Consider the following 25,926-nt stretch of genomic DNA (forward strand, 5'->3'; position numbering starts at 1 on the left):
GCCTAGAAATGCAGAATCATGCATATGGGGTGTGGAAATCCGAATGAACTGTATGCATTGGGGGGGGGGGGGGGGGGGTGAAGGGCTCATGTGCATGGAGCTGGAGAGAGACCTAGGGGTGATAGTGTCTAATGAGCTGAAGTCGGAGAAACAATCCGACACGGCGATAGCTAAAGCCAGAAGAATACTGGGCTGCATAGAGAGAGGAATATCGAGTAAGAAAAGGGAAGTGATAATCCCCTTGTACAGGTCCTGGGTGAGGCCTCACCTGGAGTACTGTGCTCAGTTCTGGAGACCGTATCTACGAAGAGACAGAGACAAGATGGAGGCGGTCCAGAGAAGGGCAACAAAATGGTGGGGGGTCGTCATAAAATTGAAATAGCAAAAATACTCAGCTCTTTATTGCAATCATTAAATGCTTCAGATTGCCTGCACATTAAATTCCTTGCCGTATCTTTTCCATTTCTCCATGGGACTGGTGAGATTGCCTTCCACCTCCTGCTGTGTGCTAGGTTGCTTTGAACGTTATCCTGCATGAGGAGGTTCATCAGTGGGGTTTATTTATTTATTTTAATTTATTTAAGATTTTTATATACCGGCATTAGTATGCAAACATCATACCGGTTTACATTACAACTAAAGACTGAAAGTACAATCAACGGGAGAGGGGGAGTGGAGAATGAGTAATTACAGAGTTACAGAAGAACAGAAAGTAAAACAGTAACAATAAACGGTAACAGAAAGGCTATATACAGTGGTGCAACTTATATACAGACTGTTCAAGAGAGGGAATAAATACAGGGCCCCGGAGGGGTTACAGGAGGTTTCTAATCTTAATGATGAAGGGTTTATTAGGTGAGAATAGGCGCATGAAATTGGAAGGGGGGAGGTAGATAGAAACAGTTATTCTGGATAGGCTTGTCGGAACAAGCCTATCCAGACCCATCTCTAGGTTTAAACACCTAGAGATGGGTCCCTCAAAGTTAAATCCCCCTACCCCCACCTCGACACTTACATTTAGAAAACTAAATCCTGTTATGTTTTGTGGGTGTTTGTGGGCCCTTGGTCGAGGAAGAGGTGGTACCACCCACAGGGAAGAGCCCTGTGGGGCCTTGCTGCAATAGACTCACACACAGCAGAAGAAATAGACTCACACACAGCAGATGAAATAGACTCACACACAGCAGAAGAAAAGGCTTTATTATACAGCAATATGGAAGCAACCCAGAGCGGGTTGAGAGTCTCAACCTGTAGGAGGATGATCCCAATAAAGAAGGCTGGCAGATTTTCCGTAGCGTAAGTGTGGTGTAGTTCTCTCACCACGATGGTAGATTCGGTAGTGGTCCGCAGAGCAGGGTACGCCATGAATCCACATTGAAGAGGACAAGCCTGTGAGGAGATCCAGTAGTGGTCCGCAGAGCGGGCTATGCCGTCCTACGCTGCTCCTCCGCCGCGCCGTCCCTCCGCTCGGCCATCCAGCCCACCCACAACTCAGGCGAACCAATCGGAAGCCGCGAGAGGGACCTTTAAATTTCAAACCTCACCCGGCGCCGCTCCTCTTCAGCGTCTCTTCAGCTGCGGCGAACTCGAGCAAGAAGGGAGGCCTGCGTGGTCGGCGCCCGGACCCACCGGGGTAAGGCCTTTAAAATTTCCCTTGCCCTCGGCGAGCCCGGACGCAGACCATGTGGCAAGTCCGTCCTACGCTGCTCCTCCGCCACGCCGTCCCTCCGCTCGGCCATCCAGCCCGCCCACAACTCAGGCGAACCAATCGGAAGCCGCGAGAGGGACCTTTAAATTTCAAACCTCACCCGGCGCCGCGCGCCGAAGGAGCGCTACAAAGGGGCTGGCCCCTTCGTGCACCCCCTTCGTGCACAACAGCTGAAAAGAACCGTTCACAGATTCCTCCACAGCACTCAGCTTCCCCCAGCACTCAGCTGCCAACCAGACACGGACTCCATTCACCCAGCACTCAGCTGCCAACCAGACGCGGACTCCATTCACCCAGCACTTCAGTGTCCAAACAGCCTCGGTCCTGACATCATCAACATCCTCTGTACCTGCTGTGACCTCATCCTTTTCACACTCCTTGTGATTGAACTCTACCCCCTGAACTCGCTTTCCATAGCAACGGACCATAACTAGACCTACCTCTACTATCATGAACACCTTCCACATTCCAATTCTCAAATACTCAAATTTCACCTCCAAAACTATGAGAACTAACCTCAACACATCATTCTACAATTCACTCATCCCTACCATGGCTTCTCCCATTACTCAAATCATAGGATTAATGACCTTTTCAATCCTACTTCTGAATACACAATCCCTTCTAAAAAAAGGCCACTCTTTTACGTGATATAATTGATGATGAGTCCCCCGATATATGTGCTATCACAGAGACCTGGCTTAAAAGCTCTGATGTCGCCATAATTAATCAACTACCTACAGACCTTTACAATATTTTCACTATACCGAGACCTAAAAAGAAAGGAGGCGGAATTCTATTAGCTGCAAAAAAGAAATTCAACTTAACGCTTCAACCCACCTCACTACTTCACAAGATTGAGATTGGTCTCTTTAAATCAAAAGACCTACAAATTTGTCTAATCTATGCCCCACCCGGCATTTTGGAAAAAAAAACCCTCACCACTGACTGAATACATTACCAAACATATTGACATTAACATTCCAGCTATCATTCTTGGAGACCTAAATCTCCACTTTGACCGCTCCCCCCTTACTCCAGCATGTGAAGCCACTCTTTCTACTCTAAATGCCCTCGGATTTAAACAAATGGTATCGGGCCCCACTCACAAGGCAGGACACACTCTAGATATAATCTTTACGAATTCGCTTTTACTCACTGACCACCCTCAATGCACACCTATACCTTGGTCAGACCACTACAGAGTTGACACCTGCTGCACATTCAACGGCTACCCTCACACGCCACTACCTAAGAAAAGAACCATTAATTTCAGAAAAAAATGCAAGACTGAAGACATTATAGATGCTCTTACTGAGGATCTCCAGAAGCTAGACCTCGTTGACGCCAACTCTGCCTGTTCCTCCTGGCACCTAATCACCAGCAACATTGCAAATCGACTCTGCCCTCTACTCACTAAAGAGATCTACTATGAGAAGGAAAATAAAAAACCCTGGTACACCACAGACCTCAGAACTATGAAACTTGATCTCCGCAAACTAGAAAAGAAATGGCGTAGAAACCAAGATCCAACTCATCTACAAAAATACAAAGCCCTACTCCACAAGTATCGAAAACCACAGATGAAGCAAAGAAAAACTATTACACAGCAAGAATACATCAGTACCAGTTCAACCCCCGTGCCCTCTTCCAATATGTGTCAAGCTTAATTACCCCCCCCATAAACATTAACCCAAATAACGAGAACGAAAACAAATGTGAAAAGTTAGCTACCTACTTTCACGACAAGGTTGCTAACATCATGGCCCGCTTTTCTACTCCCGTGCCATCAGGATCACTATTTTCCACGATCACTTTGACCACCTCAGCCACTCTCACAAATTTCGAATCAACAACAGCTTCAGAAATTGAAGGGATCCTAAAAAGAATTAAACCAGCCATGCACCCGATTGACATAATGCCAACAAAAACACTACTCTCCATCCCTACAAGGATTGCCTCTCCGATTACTAACATCATCAACAAATCCATATCGTTGGGTGTATTTCCTACGCAACTCAAGCACGCTATTATAAAGCCTACACTCAAAAAATCAGACCTGGATCCATCTGAACCAACCAACTATCGTCCTGTCTCTAACCTCCCATTCTTATCTAAAATCCTTGAGAAAATCATCAACAAGCAACTCACAAACTCACAAACTTCTTAGACGAAAACTTCCCATCCCAATATGGCTTCCGTAAGAACCACAGTACAGAAACCCTTCTAGTAACTCTCTCTGATACGATTCTAAAAGCTCTCGACTCCGGTCATTCTTACCTACTGGCACTTCTTGATATTTCTTCAGCATTCGACACGGTCAACCACAATACCCTCCTATGCCGCCTAGCACAAATTGGCATTACAGGCACTGCCTTATCCTGGCTCCAATCATTTCTGTTGGACAGGACTTTCAGTGTTAAAACTGACAGCAATATATCGAAACCCAGAAAACTAGCTCAAGGTGTTCCTCAAGGATCCTCGCTCTCTTCTACTCTTTTCAATATATACCTTTCTCCTCTCTGTCGGCTGCTGGTGAAACTGGATCTTCCACACTTCATTTACGCAGACGATGTGCAGATCCTAATCCCCATCAAAGACTCACTACCTAATGCTCTAAAAATCTGGGACACAGCTCTGGGGGAAATAAAAAATCTCCTTACTGAAAACTACCTTGCAATAAATACAACCAAGACAGAGCTCCTCATCATCTCTTCACACAATAACCCCTACTCTAAATCTACCCCACATGCATCATCAGACTCCCTCAATTTACAACAAGTCTGCAGCCTTGGCGTTATCATTGACAATCAATTCTCATTAAAGAAATTCATCACAACTACAATTAAAAACGGATTCTTCAAGCTACACACTCTAAAAAGAATCAAACCACTTCTTCATCCATATGACTTCCGAACAGTATTACAAGCAACTATTTTGTCAAAAATCGATTACTGCAATGCCATCCTACTAGGTCTCCCTAAAAATACCATACAACCATTACAGATGCTTCAAAACGCAGCTGCTCGCTTACTTACTAACACCCACCGCCATGAACACATCACACCTGTGCTCATGTACCTTCACTGGCTGCCGGTAGCTTCAAGGATTCTATTCAAAGTTCTCGCCCTCATCCATAAGTCGATTTACAATCAAGATATGCAATGGTTCTCCGATCAATTCTTATTCCACACGTCAAAGAGACCAATAAGAAAAATACACCAAGCCAAATTTGCGTCCTCTTCACTTAAACACATCAAACACGTTGCTACAAGAGACCGCGCTTTCACTATTGTGGGAACCAATATCTGGAACAAAATGCCCACTGACTTGCTTCTTGAACCCTGCCATAAAAAATTCAAGCAGAACCTCAAAACTTGGCTGTTCGAACAAGCATACTCACAATGATCCTCTCCATTTTCTGAAATACCTATTACTTGTACTGCTTCTCCAATAGATAATTTGGGATTTTATATGCTTCTCCAATAGATCATTTGGGATTATATTATTATTATTTTCAATAGATTATGATTATCTTTAAGTTAATTTGATTAGTGCTTAACTATGTCTTTAAATTTGTTCTTAATTGATTTATTATGTACTCACGAGTTTTTTCTCTTTTCTATTGTAAAGCTTGTTGCTGATTTACTGTTGATTGTGAACCGAGGTGATGTTATTAACGTGCCGCGGTATATAAAAAAACTTTGAAATAAATAAATAAATAAATAAATCCACAATGTAGATGACAAGGCTGTGAGATAGATCCAGAAGTGGTCCGCAGAGCGGGGTATGCCGTGAATCCACACTGTAGATAATGAGAGAGAGAAAGACAGCCGGAAGCTGAAGTACTCACTCGGTAGCTGAAAGCTTGGAAATGGAAAAGGGAACCTACGAAAAGCGGAGGCCCAGGATGAGACAAGGCCCCCGAGGAGTGGGTACCGAGACATCTAAGCTGGAACTGAAGACTCTGAAAGAACACAGAAACGGAGCAAGGCCCCCAAGGAGCAGGTACCTTAGGCGTCCGAGTAGCGAGGTGTCAGACCAGAGCAAAGTTGGCAGGAGGAAGTTCTTGCTAACTCGTAGCTGAGTTGGAGAGTGGAGGCTAAGTACCGGAGGTAGTGACGTCATGTGGTGGGGATGCCCCCGAGGTTCCCGCCATGACATATTCATAAGGAGGGGCGACGCGCGCGCACGCATGCCCTAGGTGGCCTCAGTGAGGGAATTTCAAATGCACTCGCCCATGCCAGTCCGGAGACACTGGCGAGGAGAGGCGGAGGCAGCCATCTTGCCCAGAGGAGTGGAGAAAGGAAGAAAAGTGGTGAGACAGAGAGGCTGCAGCTCTCTGCTGCCGACGGGCACAACAGTACCTCCCTTCTTAGGGCCCCTCCCAGGGGGTTTTGGCTTCCTGGGATCTGCTTGATGAAAGTGTAGAATCAAGTCTTTGTCAAGAATGTTCACTGCAAGTTCACAGGAATTCTCCTCGGGGCCATATCCTTCCCACTAGATTAAGTACTCCCAAATTTTACCTCTTTTACGCACCTCAAGGACATCACTGACTTGATAAGCGATATCTTCTTCTACATCAAGAGGTACTGGTTCAGGAACTTTGGTGGAAAACTCTGAGAGGACAAGAGGTTGCAAAAGTGCCACATGAAAGGCGTTATGGACCTTCATGGAAGAAGGTAGTGTTAAGCTGTAAGTTAGTGCTCCCAAGCATCAGAGGATAGTGAAGGGTCTGACGTAGCGTGGCGCGAAGCATGCAGAGGGTAACTTAAGGCAAAGATACTTGGTGCTTAACCAGACTTTGTCCCCTGGCTGGAATTGTGGTGCCAATCGATGATGAGCATCATAGGTCTTTTTAGCTCTCTGTCCAGCTTTAAGTAGAAGATCTTTGGTCTGTCTTCAAAGTTGATGTAGTTCTTCTGCGGTGGTTTGAGCAACAGGTGAAGCTATGGACAGAGGTGTGGGTAGTGGAGGCAATGGTTGGCGACCATAGACTATCTGGAATGGAGTTGATCCAGTGGCAGCAGCAGGATGTGAGTTCAGGGCGAACTCTGCCCAGGGAAGTAAATCTGCCCAGTTGCTTTGTCTTGAATTTACGTAAGAACGTGAGAATTGTTTGAGCGTTCGATTCATTCTCTCAGTCTGTCCGTTGGATTGCGGGTGATATGCCGAGGTTAGGTCTAATGCAATATCAAACTTTCGACATAGTGCCCTGCCCTCCAGAATTTAGCAGTGAACTTCTCACCCCTATCAGACAGGATATGTCTTAGCATGCCATGCAGGCGAAAGATGTGCTTCACGAATACCTTGGCTAGTTCCGCAGCCAATGGTAACTCCGGTAGGGCCACAAAGTGGGCCATCTTAGAGAAGCGGTTGACTGTCACCCAAATCATATTGTTCCCTCTGGAGGGTGGCAAGTCAACCACAAAGTCAGTTGTGATATATGTTCATGGTTCATCTGGCACAGGCAAGGGTTGAAGAAGACCCCAGGGATGTCCGGCCGGAGGTTTCTGCCTCGCACAGGTAGCGCAAGAGGCTACGTAAGCCTGCACATCTGTCTTCATTGTGGGCCACCAATAGAAGCGTTGTAGCATGGCCAGCGTATGGGCTTGGCCAGGGTGACCGGCCAAGTGAGAATCATGTGCCCATTTTAACAGCTTCTTCCTCATACCTTGAGCCACCAAGTCTTACCGGCAGGCACCGCTTGGGTAGTAGCCAGAACCACCTTCTCAGGACTGATGATATGACGGGGCTCATCAGCCACATCCTCTGGTAAAAAGGACAGTGATAGGGCATCGGCCCGGACATTCTTCTCCACAGAACGGTACTTCTGTGAAGAAGAATCGATTAAAGAACAATGTCCATCTGGCTTGTAGATGGTTAAGTTGCTGTGCGTGTCGAAGGCATTCCAGATTTTTGTGATCTGTATACACAGTTATTTGGTGTTGAGCTCCTTCCAACCATGGACGCCACTCTTCGAAGGCCAGTTTTATAGCTAATGGTTCTTTATCTCCAATTCCATAATTCCTTTTGGCAGGAGAAAACCGTCGAGAAAAGAATGAACATGGATGGAGGGTGTTGGTATCAGAGTACTGGCTTAACACAGCTCCCACGCCAACTTCAGAGGCGTTGACCTCCACGATGAATGGATGAAAAGGATCAGGGTGGCGTAGACAAGGTTTCTTTAAAAAGGCTGTCTTGAGATTCTGAAAGGCTGCCACAGCTCAGGAGACCATTTGGAAGGGTTGGTATCTTTTCTAGTCATGCCAGTGAGAGGCGCAGTTAGCGTGCAGTAATTCTGGATAAATGTACGGTAGTAATTAGTGAAGCCGAGAAAACGGCATAGTGCCTTTAATCCAGAGGGCTGAGGCCAGTCTTGGATACTTTTGCTTTTTTTGAGGGTCCATCTGGAAACCTTCATTGGAAACAATATAACCAAGAAACGGCATGGATGCCTGGTGAAAGGCACACTTCTCAAGTTTTGCGTAAAGGTGGTTGTCACAATCTCCGAAGTACCTTTATGACATCAGCTCAATGTGCCTGAATGTCCTTGGAGTAAATTAAGATGTCATCTAAATACACCATCACGCAACGGTACAGCAGGTCACGCAGGATTTCATTCATCATTTTTTGAAATACTACTGGTGCGTTGCACAAGCCGAAAGGTATGACTAGGTATTCGAAGTGCCTGTCACGGGTATTAAAGGTGGTCTTCCACTCATCCCTAGGATGGATTCTGACTAAGTTATAGGCTCCTTTCAGATCAAGCTTGGTAAAGATCTTGGCCCCCTGGAGTCTGTCAAACAGTTCAGAAATCAGCAGTAGAGGATAACGATCCTTGATGGTAATCTCATTGAGACCTCGGTAATCAATACAAGGGCAAAGGGAAAGCAGAGTTGCTTACCTGTAACAGGTGTTCTCATAGGACAGCAGGATGTTAGTCCTCACATATGAGTGACATCATCAGGATGGAGCCCAATCACAGAACACTTTTGTCAAAGTCTGACACCTACTGGGCATGCCCAGCAATGCACTGACCCTGCATCCAGCAAGGGTTCCCCCTCAGTCTCGTCTTATAGTAAAAAGTACGTGCAAAAATTAAAATAAGAAAACGTAAACTAACCCAACTCCGCGGGGTGGCAGGCAGGTTTCGTGAGGACTGACATCCTGCTGTCCTGTGAGAAAACCTGCTACAGATAAGCAACTCTGCTTTCTCACAGGACAAGCAGGATGTTAGTCTTCACATATGGGTGACATCATCAGGATGGAGCCCAATCACAGAACACTTTTGTCAAAGTTTCTAGAACTTTGACTGACACCTACTGGGCATGCCCAGCAATGCATCCAGCAGGGGTCCCCCCTCAGTCTCATCTTATAGTAAAAAGTACGTGCAAAAAATAAAATAAGAAAACGTAAACTAACCCAACTCCGTGGGGTGGCAGGCAGGTTTCGTGAGGACTGACATCCTGCTGTCCTGTGAGAAAACCTGCTACAGATAAGCAACTCTGCTTTCTCACAGGACAAGCAGGATGGTAGTCCTCACATATGGGTGAGTACCGAGCTGAGGATGCCCGAGCAAACACCAAATGCACCCAAAGATGTGCAACAGGCAAAACAACAGGGGTGGAAATTTGGTTAGGAGGGCATCCTGAATGGGTCAGGGGAAGGATGTTGGGAAGTTAAACTGAAAGCAAGTTGCACAGAATGGACTGGCCAAAGATGGAATCTTGTCGGCCAGCCTTATCTAAGCAATAACGGGTGCGAAGGTATGGCGAGAACTCCAGGTAGCAGCCTTACAAATATCAGCAATCGGCACCGAACGGAGGTTCGCTACTGATGTCGCCATGGCCCTGACCGAGTGAGCTTTAACACGGTCTTGTAGCAGAATGCCTGCTTGCTGGTAGCAAAAAGTAATGCATTCCGCCAGCCAGGAGGAGAGGGACTGCTTTCCCACAGGGTTTCTCAGTTTGTTGGTAGCGAGCAAAACAAACAATTCAGTGGATTTCCTGTGGGCTGACGTGGGGTCCAGATAGAAGGCCAGAGCACGTTTGCAGTTCAAGGAATGCAGAGCCTGTTCTCCAGGGTTTGAATGGAGCCTGGGAAAAAAGGTAGGTAGGATAATAGATTGGTTAATATGAAATTCTGACAATACCTTCAGTAAAAATTTAGGGTGAGTGCGGAGGATTACCCTATCGTGCAGAATTTTAGTGTAAGGCGGGTAGGTAATTAATGCCTGCAATTCACTAACTCTGTGAGTGGATGTGATAGCGAGAAGAAAAACTATCTTCCAGGTGAGATAACGGAGATCACAGGAGTGGAGAGGCTCAAACGGAGGTTTCATGAGCCGTCCCAAAACCACATTAAGGTCCAAGCAGGGGTAGGAAGGCGCAATGGAGGTTTTAAATGGAGCAAGCCTCTCATGAAACGTGATACTAAGGGTTGTGTTGAAATGGAGACATCTCCTATACCCTTATGGTACACAGACACTGCACTTACATGCATCCTGATAGAGGAAGTTTTTAGGTCTAATTCTGACAGGTGCCAGAGATAGTCCAGGAACCTCACCGTGGAACAAGTGAAGGGGTCTATGGACATGGAAGTGCACCAGACCTTAAACCTCTTCCATTTAGAGCGATAAGACCTTCTCATTGAAGGCTTCGGGAAAACGACTCTGAAAGGTTAAGAGGTTGGAGTATAAACCTTTCAACATCCAGGCTGTCAGAGACAGAGCCTGGAGGTTGGGGTGATGCAGGTACCCTTCGTTCTGAGTTATTAGAAGGGGATCGTTCCCCAGAGGAATGTGCCAGCGTACTGATAGGTCCTGGAGGATTGGAAACCACCCCTGGCGTGGCCAGTGGGGAGCTATCAGGATCATTAATCCCGTGTCCTGCCAGAGCTTCACGAGAGTCTTTGAAATGAGAGGAAGTGGAGGGTACGCATAAAGGAGACCGCTGGCCTGGGAGAGAGCGAAGGCATCTCTTGGTTGCGAGTGGTGACTCCGAATGAGACAGCAGAAGTTGTCTAATTTGTTGTTGTGGACAGATGCAAAGAGGTCTATGCGAGTTAACCCCAGCATTGGAATATTGTGTCCGCTACCGTGGGGTTAAGAGACCACTCGTGCAGATGGAAAGTGCGACTCAGCTTGTCCGCCAAAAGATTGTCCACTCCCGGCAAGTAGGTTGCTTTGAGGTACATCGAGCGGGAAAGGGCCCATGCCCATATCTGTGCAGCTTCCTGACATAGGAGATAGGAGCCCGTTCCCCCTTGTTTGTTGTACCACATCGCAACCTGATTGTCAGTTTGAATCAGGATGGCTTTGTTTGATAGGAAATCCTGAAAAGCCTTGTGGGCTTATCTGATCGCCCGTAGCTCCAGGAAATTTATCCAGTGTTTGGCTTCCTCTGGAGACCAGGTTCCCTGAGTCTGCAAGTCGCCTACATGTGCACCCCACCTGAGGTTGGATGCGTCTGTTAAGATAATTTGAGGATCTGGAGCCTGAAATGGAAGGCCTTGAATGAGATTGGAGTGGTGTATCCACCAGGCTAGTGACAGATGGAGCTGTTTGGTAACTTGGATAATGCTGGACATTGGCTGACAAGCTTGAATCCACTGGCATTTTAAGGTCCACTGCATCACTCTCATGGCTAGGCGGGCCATCGGAGTGACATGCACCGAGGATGCCATGTGACCCAACAGTATGAGGAAGTGACGAGCAGATAAAGATACTTGAGTCTAGGTGATGCGCCAGAGATGCTATGGTGAAAGCGCGATCCTGGGAGAGGAAGGCTTTCGCCTGTATAGTGTTTAGATCAGCCCCTATAAAGGATAGGGTTTGGGATGGAACTATCTTGGATTTGGGATAGTTGATCAGAAACCCTAAGGAGATCAGGGTGTGGATAGTGAGACGCAGGTAGATTAGTGCGCCCTGCTGAGTCGAAACCCTTATCAACCAATCGTCGAGATAAGGGTAGACATGGACACCCTGACTCCTGAGGAAGGCTGCGACCACCACCAGACACTTGGTGAACACTCGTGGAGCGAACGCTAGGCCAAATGGTAGTACACGGTACTGGAAGTGGCGAGGGCCGACAAGGAATTGCAGGTACTTGCGATGAGATGGAGTAATTGAGATGTCTGTGTAAGCATCTTGGAGATCTAGAGAGCATAGCCAATCTCCTCTTTGTAGCAGAGAAAGTAGAGAGCCCAAGGTTACCATTTTGAATTTTTCTCTCTGCAAAATTTTGTTTAGGGCGCGGAGGTCCAGTATCGGGCGTACGCCACCTGACTTTTTGGTATTAGAAAATACCGGGAATAAAACCCTTGCCCCTGCTGGGAGAGGGGCACTGGTTCTATTGCTCGTGAATTGAGGAGGGATGAGACCTCCTGTGCAAGCAAGAGAGAGTGGTCGGACGTCTTCCACGTCAGCCGAGGTGGAGAGTCCACTGGAACAGTCAGGAAATTTAGGTGGTAACCCTGAGTGACCACTGCACGTACCCACTGGTCTGTGGTGACTGTATGCTGAACCTGTAACTATGGTGGATGCAAGCTCCCAGCAAGGGCTACAGAGGAGAAATCATATCTGATAGGATAAGGCGGGAGCTTGTAAAGGGATGGTGCCTGCCTAACCTGGACAGTAAGTGAGCCCTGATAAGAGCCTTATAGAGAGGGGCAGTAGGAGATCTTTCTCCCCTGCTTCCACCTCTAACATGAGTCTTCCCTGGGTTTCTGCTTCATTCACTCACTCCCGCTCATCACCCTACAACATAGTCAGGTCCAATTCCTGGTTAGTATTATTTATTACTAATCACCACCCTATTCAGTTTGTCGCTGTCTATTCTTGTTCCCCGAGCTTATTCTCCATATCCACTCTCTCCTATCGCTCCTCTGCCTATTTTATTATCAATATCTCTGTAATATCCGGGAGTCCTGCAGTGCAGCTACAATATGGCACTTTGGTGTCTCCTGCAATAAAGACTCCTTATGTCATTCAGTCAGGGTTAGAATAAACAGAGAAAGGGTGCAAAGTCAGAAGAGGATTAAACTTGATACTTGCCTGCTACTTTCAGCTCCAGCGTTGCTTCTTCTTCATAGTAAGTATCAAATTGAAAGAAACACGTGTAACTTCCCTCATCTTTCAGCCTGACACTGTGTATCCTCAGCGAGACGCTGCCATTGGAGATGTGAGTCCTGATGAGCTCCGTCCTGCCTCGGTACTCTGGGATCTGTCGCTCGTTCTGATCCGTCCCGTTCTCATACAGGTGCACGACTGATTTGAATCTGGATCGGAACCACCTCACCTGCATGTGCTCTGCGCTGAGGGGTGGGGAGAGGCGGCAGGGTAACTCAGCATCTCCACCCAGAACAGCAACCACGGGCCCATCAGGGCCGATGACTTTAAATCCTTCTGTAATTATGTGACACAAAAAACAAAGGAAATGACATCAGTCAGAAATGGAGAATATGAGGCTGACGGCTGAGAAATCTAAAGACAGGGCTCTTATTCTGCCTGTGTTTCTTTCCATGCATGGGATCCTGGGAGATGAGAGGAGGCAGGGGCTGAATTAAGGAGAGGATTAGCTCTTTCTTGCTCTGCTCTGCCCACTCCAGCTTCACTCCTTCCCCTCCTGCTCTCTGCAGGCTGCCTGGGAAGGGAGGGGCTAGAGTAGGAAGCAGAGGGTTGTTTTTAGCTGAGTGAGAGGTGGGGCACAGGCTGATAGAGGATACACCCTGTGGTCCTCTATTGTGTGGGGTGCAGGTAATTTTCATCCCCACAGACCTAGCCTCCTAGCAGCCCTTGCCAACATCGCCAATGACCTGTTCTTGGCAAAAGCCAAAGGCCTTCACTCAATCCGTTTTGTCCTTGAGAAATCCACTGCTTCTGACACTGCTGACCACCACCTACTCTTGGATACTCCTAGATCCTACTGAAAAATGTCTTCCACCTGTCCTTGCTGGGTAAGGGCAGATCAAGCCTGGGAAGATCTCATGGGTCAGACCTCGTTCTGTCACTCATCCTCCCATAGCAAGGATCATTCTTCCATCACTCAACTGCAGTCCTGAAATTTGTAAACCCTTCCACCTCTCTGCACATCTTGAGAAATAATCTCTCCCTGCTACATAAACCCAAAACCTGCATTATTCCTGTGACTGTGGGAGGGAGCACAGCCAGCTGGGAGAGCTCTTCTATTGGTCAGAGGCTATGGGAAGGAGCACAGGTAGCTGGGAGAGCTCTTCTATTGGTCAGAGGCTGTGGGAGGGAGCACAGGTAGCTGGGAGAGCTCTTCTATTGGTCAGAGGCTGTGGGAGGGAGCACAGGCAGCTGGGAGAGCTCTTCTATTGGTCAGAGGCTGTGGGAGGGAGCACAGGCAGCTGGGAGAGCTCTTCTATTGATCAGAGTCTGTGGGAGGGAGCACAGCCAGCTGGGAGAGCTCTTCTATTGGTCAGAGGCTCGGGAGGGAGCACAGGCGGCTGGGAGAGCTCTTCTATTGATCAGAGTCTGTGGGAGGGAGCACAGGCAGCTGGGAGAGCTCTTCTATTGGTCAGAGTCTGTGGGAGGGAGCACAGCCAGCTGGGAGAGCTCTTCTATTGGTCAGAGTCTGTGGGAGGGAGCACAGCCAGCTGGGAGAGCTCTTCTATTGGTCAGAGTCTGTGGGAGGGAGCACAGCCAACTGGGAGAGCTGTTCTATTGATCAGAGTCTGTGGGAGGGAGCACAGCCAGCTGGGAGAGCTCTTCTATTGATCAGAGTCTGTGGGAGGGAGCACAGCCAGCTGGGAGAGCTGTTCTATTGATCAGAGTCTGTGGGAGGGAGCACAGCCAGCTGGGAGAGCTCTTCTATTGGTCAGAGTCTGTGGGAGGGAGCACAGCCAGCTGGGAGAGCTCTTCTATTGGTCAGAGTCTGTGGGAGGGAGCACAGCCAGCTGGGAGAGCTCTTCTATTGATCAGAGTCTGTGGGAGGGAGCACAGCCAGCTGGGAGAGCTCTTCTATTGGTCAGAGTCTGTGGGAGGGAGCACAGCCAGCTGGGAGAGCTCTTCTATTGGTCAGAGTCTGTGGGAGGGAGCACAGGTAGCTGGGAGAGCTCTTCTATTGGTCAGAGTCTGTGGGAGGGAGCACAGGTAGCTGGGAGAGCTCTTCTATTGGTCAGAGTCTGTGGGAGGGAGCACAGCCAGCTAGGAGAGCTCTTCTATTGGTCAGAGTCTGTGGGAGGGAGCACAGCCAGCTGGGAGAGCTCTTCTATTGGTCAGAGTCTGTGGGCGGGAACACAGGTAGTTGGGAGAGCTCTTCTATTGGTCAGAGGCTGTGGGAGGGAGCACAGCCAGCTGGGAGAGCTCTTCTATTGGTCAGAGTCTGTGGGAGGGAGCACAGCCGGCTGGGAGAGCTCTTCTATTGGTCAGAGTCTGTGGGAGGGAGCACAGCCAGCTGGGAGAGCTCTTCTATTGGTCAGAGTCTGTGGGAGGGAGCACAGCCAGCTGGGAGAGCTCTTCTATTGGTCAGAGTCTGTGGGAGGGAGCACAGCCGGCTGGGAGAGCTCTTCTATTGGTCAGAGTCTGTGGGAGGGAGCACAGCCAGCTGGGAGAGCTCTTCTATTGGTCAGAGTCTGTGGGAGGGAGCACAGGTAGCTGGGAGAGCTCTTCTATTGGTCAGAGTCTGTGGGAGGGAGCACAGGTAGCTGGGAGAGCTCTTCTATTGGTCAGAGTCTGTGGGAGGGAGCACAGGTAGCTGGGAGAGCTCTTCTATTGGTCAGAGTCTGTGGGAGGGAGCACAGGTAGCTGGGAGAGCTCTTCTATTGGTCAGAGTCTGTGGGAGGGAGCACAGCCAGCTGGGAGAGCTCTTCTATTGGTCAGAGTCTGTGGGCGGGAACACAGGTAGTTGGGAGAGCTCTTCTATTGGTCAGAGGCGGTGGGAGTAGAAATCATTACTGCATTTCCTGCATTTAAGATTTACAGTACAGCCTCATTTTTACTCTAACAGAGTTGGATTTCAGACTTAATTTCCCATCTTTTCCAAAATCCGAGCTGAAGGAGAGTTACAGTTCAGGTTCTTCAGTTATTTCCCTGCCCATGAGGACTCAGAGTCTTTGTTGTACCTGAGGAGATGCAGGGGGAGGTGAGAAGCAGGATCTGACCCTGGCATCCCAGGTCCTCCTCCTCCTCCTCTAACCACTGCAAGCAGAAGGGAAAATCTGAGGGACGGAGGATTTTATCACCTCAGATATAATTTTATTCCTGCCATTGCAAACAGCAGTTTCTGGTCCTTTTCTCTTAACTCCATGACACAGCTGTGTACAGAGAATAAGAGAAAGTCGGGATAAAATGCCGGCAGTTAAGAATGATAAAAGGGCACAGGAAATTAAGAGACGTCTCACCTGCATTCACAGTCTGGAAGTGATGAGAAATCACCAGAAGGGAGCAGAGAGCTCTTACCACGGGGGGATCAGGAAACTGCATCTTCATTCAGTGCCTCTGAAAAAAATAAAGTCATGCAACCTAGAACAAACTGAAATGAAGTTACTCCCACACCCAGAGCCGCAGCTCGGCTATTTGGCAGCTATGGCCAAGTATAACAGGGCGCCCTGACCCTGAACATAACACACGACGCCACGAGCCAGGACTCGCTGATCTATGGGGCTTTCACTTTCATTCTTATTCTGACCCAGCAGCTTCCTCCTGCCCCTATGGGCTGCCAGCTCAATCAGAACCAGTACAGGGATCCTGGCGCCATCATGAGCCTTCATTCAAAAACTGAACTGGAAACCCCAAGAAAGCAGACTCTGCATGCCCTGCAACACCAGAGAAGCAGAAACACATTTCCTCCTGCACTGAGCAAAATAAGAGATCCTGAGCTGCTCATTCCCAAAATCGACAGAGTCCGTCCTCTAAACTGAATATAAAATGCTCTTTTCTACTCTGGCTGACTGGACTTTTATTTTCCTAATCACGTTGGTCCTCACCTCTTTATACTGCTCTCCTAACTCCTTTACAGGGTCTCCTGTTCTGTTTCATCTCTCTCCTGTCTCCTCAGTATCTCCCTACGCCTCGGTCTAATATCAATCTTTCCCTTTTATTCTCTCTGTTTGCCTCGGCCTCTCTATTCACTCATCTAGATTTCATCCCCTTTCTCCCCCTCCACTTCTGTGCCAGTCCTACACCTCCCCAGATCTCCCCTCTATTGCCCCCCCCCCCTCAGTGTGTAGGGATGTATGAGTGAGGGGTGGGTGTAGGGATTAAGCACCCCAGCCTTGCACCCACCTCCTCCCCATACACAATTCACAATTATGCATTTATAATAACAGATTTTACATGAGGAAGGACTGTGGGGTAAAAATAATCACTTCTGGCCTGGATATTATATGGGCACAAGCATACAAGGAGAGCGAAGTAAAGAGCACACACATGTAGAAATATAGCAACAAAGTTTTAATGTGCGGCAAATAACTTAGGCTGAACAATACCTCTTGAAACAAAATGTGAAATATTTAACGTGTGCACGCAACAGTGGTGCACCAGACACGGCCGTGTTTCGCCTCGGGCTGCGTCAGGGGGATCAATTCCAAAAGTCTTGAGAGGGCTGAATTGGCAGCTGAAAGCACGGCAAGATCGTGGTGAATAAACAAAGCTTCAGGTTGGGAGCATCCCCAACGAACCCTTTTATGATGTTAACGAAGCGTGAAAAGGATGGATCTGTGTCCTGGGTCCGCTGCATAAGTAGATAAACGAATTTAGAAACCGGACCCGAGGGTATGTAACCTTTAAATCATACGTCAATTGAATTGTGCAACTGAACCCGGCATCTTAGAAACAAAGGTTTTAATGAAAACCTTAAAAACTCAGACCGGTCCCAGGACACAGATCCATCCTTTTCACGCTTCGTTAACATCATAAAAGGGTTCGTTCGGGGATGCTCCCGACCTGAAGCTTTGTTTATTCACCACGATCTTGCCGTGCTTTCAGCTGCCGATTCAGCCCTCTCAGGACTTTTGGAATTGATCCCCCTGACGCAGCCCGAGGCGAAACACGGCCGTGTCTGGTGCACCACTGTTGCGTGCACACGTTAAATATTTCACATTTTGTTTCAAGAGGTATTGTTCAGCCTAAGTTATTTGCTGCACATTAATACTTTGTTGCTTTGTGTATATTCTATGCACAGGTACTGCAGTGGTGCCAACCAGAAACCCTGCAAAAAGAATTTAGAAAAAGACCCTTGGAGCCCCTATGGTATTAGGCCTGGGGTAATGCACGCTGGGGGTGGGTTTGCCCTGGGAAAGCCGTGTATTGAATTGCAATTACAATATTGTAAATCTCCCATATCAAAAGAGTCTTAACTGCCAGCACTCAAACAGTAAATATCCTACTTATGAAAAGGCAGCGCTGTAAATATTACGCCAGGTCCTAAAACACCAATACGCCTCCTATTAGGAAACCAGACCAAGCCAGGCTGTTATAGATCCCGACACACAAAATACAGGCTAGCAGAATACTTCACTTCTATCACATAGACAGAGCTCACTAAATACAGAATAAAGAGACCATAAATTATAGACAGAAACGTGCAGACAAATACTGAACTGGAAACCATAAGAACATAAGAAATTGCCATGCTGGGTCAGACCAAGGGTCCATCAAGCATAGCATCCTGTTTCCAACAGTGGCCAATCCAGGCCACAAGAACCTGGCAAGTACCCAAACACTAAGAAGATCCCATGCTACTGATGCAATTAATAGCAGTGGCTATTCCCTAAGTAAACTTGATTAATAGCCGTTAATGGACTTCTCCTCCAGGAACTTATCCAAACCTTTTTTGAATCCAGGTACACTAACTGCACTAACCACATCCTCTGGCAACAAATTCCAGAGCTTTATTGTGCGTTGAGTGAAAAAGAACTTTCTCCAATTAGTTTTAAATGTGCCCCATGCTAACTTCATGGAGTGCCCCCTAGTCCTTCTATTATCCGAAAGAGTAAATAACCGAGTCACATCTACCCGTTCTAGACCTCTCATGATTTTAAACACCTCTATCATATCCCCCCTCAGCCGTCTCTTCTCCAAGCTGAAAAGTCCTAACCTCTTTAGTCTTTCCTCATAGGGGAGCTGTTCCATTCCCCTTATCATTTTGGTTGCCCTTCTCTGTACCTACTCCATCGCAATTATATCTTTTGTGAGATGCACACATGTTCTCTCTCTCACTCTCCTGCACACACGCTCTCTTACTTACTTGCTCCTTGGTGAAGCAGGCAGCAGCAATTCCCTTCTTTAGCCCCTGTGGCCAAGGGAATGATTTCCGTCCCCGGGGCACTGGACTAATTGAAGCAGGGCGTGCTCCTCCTCCTTCTCAGCAATGCGGCCCCACTGAAATTCTCAGTGAATGGCAGCCCTGCCAGAATCAGCAGCATTGCCAGCAGGGCCTCGCTGCTTTTTCACTTACTAAGGCCGCACCGACCACACCATCAATTTCGATGGGGCAGTGCTGCTTTTCTTTTGCTGAGGACCCACTGGCAGGCGGCCGTACTGCTCTGTTGGTGCCTTTTGGTAGCGGTGCCCATGGCCCATATTGGCCATGGGCACCGCTACAGCTCTGTAGGAAGATCCCAGCTCGCCTTGGCTCAGTCTAGCTTATTGGTGACAGGTGGAGGAGTCAGAGGAGCGCAAGAGGTCCTGGGAAGCAGTGGCATGACTCACTCTATGGAGGTCTGGGGAGACTCCATTTTGTTTTCTTAAGCTGAAATATATTTTAAAAGAAATCAAAAAATGAATTAACCCTCCCCCAAAATAAAAAAAATGAGAGGAAACAAAATTTTTTGGCCTGCTCATCTGTGCTAGCCAACATCAGAGGCAAAGAAGCACAGGTATGCCATTCAAATTAATTGTTCTGTTATTGATAAAGCTTCATGTTACTGTTTTATGTCTTCTTTACATTTGGTACGCCATTTATTTATTTATTTTAAAAGTTGTAGGCAGGTTACAGGAATTAAACCACAAAAAGCCACACTCTGTGTGCAGACTCCAGAAGCTGGTACAGCAGCTCTTCTCCCCCTGACAGCTGAGCTCTTCAGACACCAAGTCTCTATCGGTAAGGGGGAGGCCGGCAGATTGTGATGGCGCCTGTGACCAAGATCATGTCGGAAATAGGCTAGCTACGCCTCAGCCAACATCAAAATATTTCAAGGCTCAGGGACAGGTGAATGTTCCCAGCAGGGCAGAAACCAGAGCTGAGTGAGGGTCTCAGTACTGGAATAGCAGGAGGTGCTGCAGGGCAGGAGTGAGGTGCATTGGCAGAGCTGTGTGTGTGAGGGTCTCAGTACTGGAATAGCAGGGGGTGCTGCAGGGCAGGAGTGAGGTGCATTGGCAGAGCTGTGTGTGAGGGTCTCAGTACTGGAATAGCAGGAGGTGCTGCAGGGCAGGAGTGAGGTGCATTGGTAGAGCTGTGTGTGAGGGTCTCAGTACTGGAATAGCAGGAGGTGCTGCAGGGCAGGAGTGAGGTGCATTGGTAGACCTGTGTGTGAGGGTCTCAGTACTGGAATAGCAGGGGGTGCTGCAGGGCAGGAGTGAGGTGCATTGGCAGAGCTGTGTGTGAGGGTCTCAGTACTGGAATAGCAGGAGGTGCTGCAGGGCAGGAGTGAGGTGCATTGGTAGAGCTGTGTGTGAGGGTCTCAGTACTGGAATAGCAGGAGGTGCTGCAGGGCAGGAGTGAGGTGCATTGGTAGACCTGTGTGTGAGGGTCTCAGTACTGGAATAGCAGGGGGTGCTGCAGGGCAGGAGTGAGGTGCATTGGCAGAGCTGTGTGTGAGGGTCTCAGTACTGGAATAGCAGGAGGTGCTGCAGGGCAGGAGTGAGGTGCATTGGCAGAGCTGTGTGTGAGGGTCTCAGTACTGGAATAGCAGGGGGTGCTGCAGGGCAGGTGTGAGGTGCATTGGTAGAGCTGTGTGTGAGGGTCTCAGTACTGGAATAGCAGGGGGTGCTGCAGGGCAGGAGTGAGGTGCATTGGTAGAGCTGTGTGAGGGTCTCAGTACTGGAATAGCAGGAGGTGCTGCAGGGCAGGAGTGAGGTGCATTGGCAGAGCTGTGTGTGAGGGTCTCAGTGCTGGAATAGCAGGAGGTGCTGCAGGGCAGGAGTGAGGTGCATTGGTAGAGCTGTGTGTGAGGGTCTCAGTACTGGAATAGCAGGAGGTGCTGCAGGGCAGGAGTGAGGTGCATTGGCAGAGCTGTGTGTGAGGGTCTCAGTACTGGACTAGCAGGAGGTGCTGCAGGGCAGGAGTGAGGTGCATTGGCAGAGCTGTGTGTGAGGGTCTCAGTACTGGAATAGCAGGAGGTGCTGCAGGGCAGGAGTGAGGTGCATTGGCAGAGCTGTATTTGAGGGTCTCAGTACTGGAATAGCAGGGGGTGCTGCAGGGCAGGAGTGAGGTGCATGGGCAGAGCTGTGTGTGAGGGTCTCAGTACTGGAATAGCAGGGGGTGCTGCAGGACAGGAGTGAGGTGCATTGGCAGAGCTGTGTGTGAGGGTCTCAGTACTGGAATAGCAGGGGGTGCTGCAGGGCAGGAGTGAGGTGCATTGGCAGAGCCTTGGGTGAGGGTCTCAGTACTGGAATAGCAGGGGGTGCTGCAGGGTAGGAGTGAGGGCATTGGTAGAGCTGAAGGGATCTCTCCTCCCTCCCCACCCTGGGCACTCTCACACCCAGTCACTCCCAGCTGTAAAACCCCTTCCCATCCCCCTCCCTCCCCCTCTACAACTCTACTGATGTCCGTCTGTTTGCAACGCAAACCACGTGGCAAACAGATGGACATCTCCTCCCTGAGCTCTACTCACCAGCAGCCTGTAAGAGGTGGGAGCCGCACTGACATCAGCGCCTGGGAGGGAGGTTCTATTTGAAAAGCCATTTAAATTGGGGCTACCAACCGTGGCGTCACGCGCCGGCGTCGTGCACACGAAGGAGCACGACCAAAGGGGCCTGCCCCTTTGGTCGTGCTCCTTAGTCTGCCCCCTCCGCCTCCAGTGAACCTATTGCCGTAAACTGTCTACCCTGCCATGAAACCCTGCTTCCTGCCACACCTGTTGTCCTTCAATTTTTCTCAATACTCTTAGCCGAAATCAGTATAATTATCCTTTCTGTGACTGTCTATTACCGTCCATCACTGTGGCACACTGCGCTACCGTGTACCCCTCTGTGAGCCTTTTGCACTTTTAGCAATCTATCGCCACCATCCATTGCTCAGCACTGAGACTGCTCTGTATTTAATATTGCACTGTACCGTATCGGTTAGTTACTTCTTATCCACCTCACTCCCCCACCTCCCCTTCCCACTTCCATTCATTTCACCCCATCCCCCAGCTTCCTCCCTCTCAGCCCTACCTTCCCACAGGTTTTCTAACCAATTCTATTGTCCACCATGCCCCCCCCCCCCATTCTTGCACCATTCCCAACTCATTCCCCATCCCCCGTATACATCACCCTTTGCACAGACCAGACCACCATTCCTCCGCCATGCGAACTTTCAAGCCCAGCACAAATCCCTCCTCCCCATCCTTATCTCCCCTTTAACCCAACTCCTTGGCCTCACCACACTATCCCTCATGCTATTTAATGCTCACTCCCTCTCCAAAAAAACCCACCTCTTTGATGACCTCATTCATGACTACAAACCTGAAATCTGTGCACTTACGGAAACTTGGCTCAAGGATACTGACCAGCTCCCCACCCTATCCCATGACATTTTCTCCATCCCCAGACCGAAAAATAGAGGAGGTGGCATTCTCCTTGTTGCCAAAAAAACCCCCTCAAACTCAGGCCTATGAATATCAACCCCCCACCCAAGATCGAAATCGGCCTATTTAAATCCACTGATCTCCAAATCTGCCTCGTCTACACCCCCCACTGGCCTCCTGGAACAAAATCCCTCCCCCCTCATTGAACTCATATCCAACAATATAAATAATGAAAAACCTGCCATACTTCTGGGAGATTTCAATCTTCACATAGATTCCATACCCCTCTTACCATCCTGTGAAACCTTCCTGTCCGCCATTCAGGCCCTAGGCTTCACCCAAATCATATCAGCCCCTACGCACAATACGGGGGACACCCTAGACCTCATTTTCATCAACTCTTGCATCCAGGTCTCATCACCTCCCACCTGTACCCCCGTACCGTGGTCTAACCACGCACCTATTGAGGCTCACCTCACCTTAAGCGCCACCACCACCACCAGCAACCATCCACAAAACAACTCCTTCTCCTTCCGCAAAACCTGCACATCTCAGGCGCTTACCACAGCACTCTCCGAATCCCTAAACAAACTTGATTGCTCCACCCCGACGCTGTACTCAACTCCTGGGACAGCCTTACCCAAGATATAGCCAACAACTTATGCCCACTCATCACCAGCAAGCAGCGCACCTCATCCTCCAATAACAAACCCTGGTACACAACAGAACTGCACCAAATGAAACACAACCTTAGACTCAAAAAAAGAGCTTGGTGCAAAGACCCAACCCCTCTGCACTCCACTGCCTACAAATCTTACTTACACACATACCGCCTTGCCATTCAAAAAACCAACGTGACTACTACGCCTCTAAGATTCGTCAATACACATTCAACCCCAAAGCTCTCTTCTCCTATGTCGCAGCCCTCACCAAACCCTCCACCCCCATCATCGCTGATGAAGAAGCCAGCACGAAATGTGAAGCTCGTTTCTTCCACAACAAAATAGTCAACATATGCCTCAGGTTCCCCCTGCAACTACCCCTACGCCCAGCCCTCCCAAGCCCAACCACAACCCCTCCTCCCTGAATAATTCACTCGACACCATTGACCTCACCTCCTCTAAGGAAATTGAAGCAATCCTCAAAAGAACTAAGCCTGCATCCCATCCATCCGATACTATACCCACTAAAACACTACTTTCCATCCCTAATATCATTGCACAACCCTAGCAGATATTATTAACTGCTCCCTTTCCACCGGCTCAGTTCCCGACCCCCTAAAACATGCTGTAGTCAAACCCCTTATCAGGAAGCCTTCTCTTGACCCCAAAAACCCAGCCAACTACCGACCCATCTCCAATCTCCCCCTCATCTCTAAAATCATGGAGAAGGTAGTTAACACCCAACTCATGGACTACCTTGAAGACAACAACATACTTCAGTCCTCACAGTTTGGCTTTCGCAAAAACCTAAGCACCGAAAACCTCTTACTATCCCTTATAGACTTCCTCCTCACTGGCCTTGACCAAGGTCATAATTTCCTCATCGCTTTCCTCGACATCTCGACGGCTTTTGACATGATAAGCCACAATCTCCCCATCTCCCGTCTAGCCGACATCGGCATCTCTGGCACAGCTCTCCTCTGGTTCAGATCCTACCTCGCCAACAGACGTTTCTCTGTTAAACTAGGCACCTCAGAATCCACTCATTTCACCTTTTCTCAAGGAGTGCCTCAAGGCTCCTCCCTCTCCTCCACTCTCTTTAACATCTACCTCCTCCCCCTCTGTCATCATCTTTCAGATCTTGGTCTCAAATTCTACATTTACGCCGATGATGTCCAAATCATCATCCGTATCCGTGAATCACTATCTGTAACCCTAAGATTCTGGGAGAAATGCCTCTCATCCATCAACTCACCTCCCTTCAACTTTTTTTATTTATTTTTTATTTTTTATATACCGACATTCATCTCAATTGAGATATCACACCGGTTTACATTCAGGTACTGTAGGTATTTCTCTATCCCCAGAGGGCTTACAATCTAAGTTTTTGTACCTGAGGCAATGTAGGGTAAAGTGACTTGCCCATGGTCACAAGGAGAGACAAGGAGACAAGGAGAGACAGTGGGACTTGCCCTCAACTCTGCAAAAACCGAGCTCCTTCTTATCCACAACCACCAGACCTTTAAGCTCACTCCCTCCAAAGACCCCATGACCATTTCCTTCACCTCACAGCCCCCTGTACGAAACCTAGGCGTTCTAATTGACCCACATCTGAACCTAAAAAAATCACATCACCTCCGTCATAAAAGGAGGTTTCTACAAGCTCAATGTTATAAAAAAAGCTCAAGCCCCTACTTCATACACATGATCTCAAAACTGTCATCCAAGCTACCTTATCATCTAAGTTGGATTACTGCAACTCCCTGTACCCTGGCCTCCCCTACTCCACCATCAAACCCCTCCAGATATTACAAAATGCAACGGCAAGGATAATCAGCAATGCACGAAAAACAGACTACATAACTCCCATTCTCAAAGACTTACACTGGCTCCCATTTCATCCCGCATCCTGTTCAAAACCCTCACTATCACACACAAATCTATCCACAAACATAATTCCTCGTGGCTCAGTGAACCATTACAGCTCACACAATCCTCCCGCCCCACCAGAATGAACCTCAAATGCGCATTACAAGTCCCCACCCTTAAGAAGGCCCAACTTACAGCAACAAGGGGACGCGTTCTGTCAATTGCTGGCCCCACTCACTGGATTGCTCTACCTCCCTATCTCCACCTGGAGCCATGTCCATTTCAATTCAGGAAAATGCTAAAGACCTGGCTCTTCCACCAGGCGTTCCCTGATTAAATTCGATGACTCCTGCCCCCCTTCCACCTTCACATCGTCCCTTGCAATAAGCCCCTGTAATCATGTAAAATACGTAATCTTGTAAAATTTGTAAACATGTAAATTATGTTCCATCTCTTTCTTCTCACACCTTATTAGTTCCATTTTTCAGGCTCGATGTTACTGAGCCTCCTACCTCTTGTTTTTCGGTGGTTCCCTCCCCCTCCCCTGTTCTTTGTAATTTCCACCTGCTGTTAAAATGTAAACCGATATGATGTGTATTCTAATGTCGGTAAAGAAAAGCTGTTAAATAAATAAATAAATACATAAATAAATAAATAAAATACTGAGGGGCTCCTGGAGGAGGGATCGGGGAGTTTGGGGGTCTCTTACCTCTGGCGCTGAATCTTCCCAGTGAGAGAATCTCTGAGGTTACAGATGTGCAGCTCCCCCAGGACGTGTCCGGTCTCCCTTCCTCTCCTTCACATTGCAGCAATTTGGAAATATTTAAACAGGAATATATTTGTCCATTTAAAGGTATAAATATCAAAGCTTTCTAAAGGGAAAGAGTTCAGTCACCATCTTCCTCTCCTTTTAGAGCATAAGATTTACTTTCCCTGAAACCTGCCTCCTCCTCCTCCTCAGTCTGGGTGAGAGTGAAAGTAACTGAGGGG

At 48.3% G+C, this 25,926-nt stretch overlaps 1 protein-coding gene across 1 annotated transcript in view; it reads right to left on the reverse strand.

Moving 5' to 3' along the window:
- The window catches only part of LOC115080391 (butyrophilin subfamily 1 member A1-like), a 58,890-nt gene extending 32,964 nt beyond the window's left edge, over positions 1-25,926 (reverse strand). Inside the window, exons 1-5 of the mRNA XM_029584534.1 lie at positions 25,646-25,926; positions 16,076-16,172; positions 12,772-13,115; positions 7,403-7,541; positions 6,235-6,327 (exon numbers count right to left, since the gene is read on the reverse strand). Coding sequence (XP_029440394.1) covers positions 6,235-6,327; positions 7,403-7,541; positions 12,772-13,115; positions 16,076-16,163 — 664 coding nt within the window. The 5' untranslated portion in view covers positions 16,164-16,172; positions 25,646-25,926. The remainder of the gene's footprint in view (positions 1-6,234; positions 6,328-7,402; positions 7,542-12,771; positions 13,116-16,075; positions 16,173-25,645) is intronic.

This window comes from Rhinatrema bivittatum, chromosome 19 (assembly GCF_901001135.1).
Source record: "Rhinatrema bivittatum chromosome 19, aRhiBiv1.1, whole genome shotgun sequence".
NCBI lineage: Eukaryota > Metazoa > Chordata > Amphibia > Gymnophiona > Rhinatrematidae > Rhinatrema > Rhinatrema bivittatum.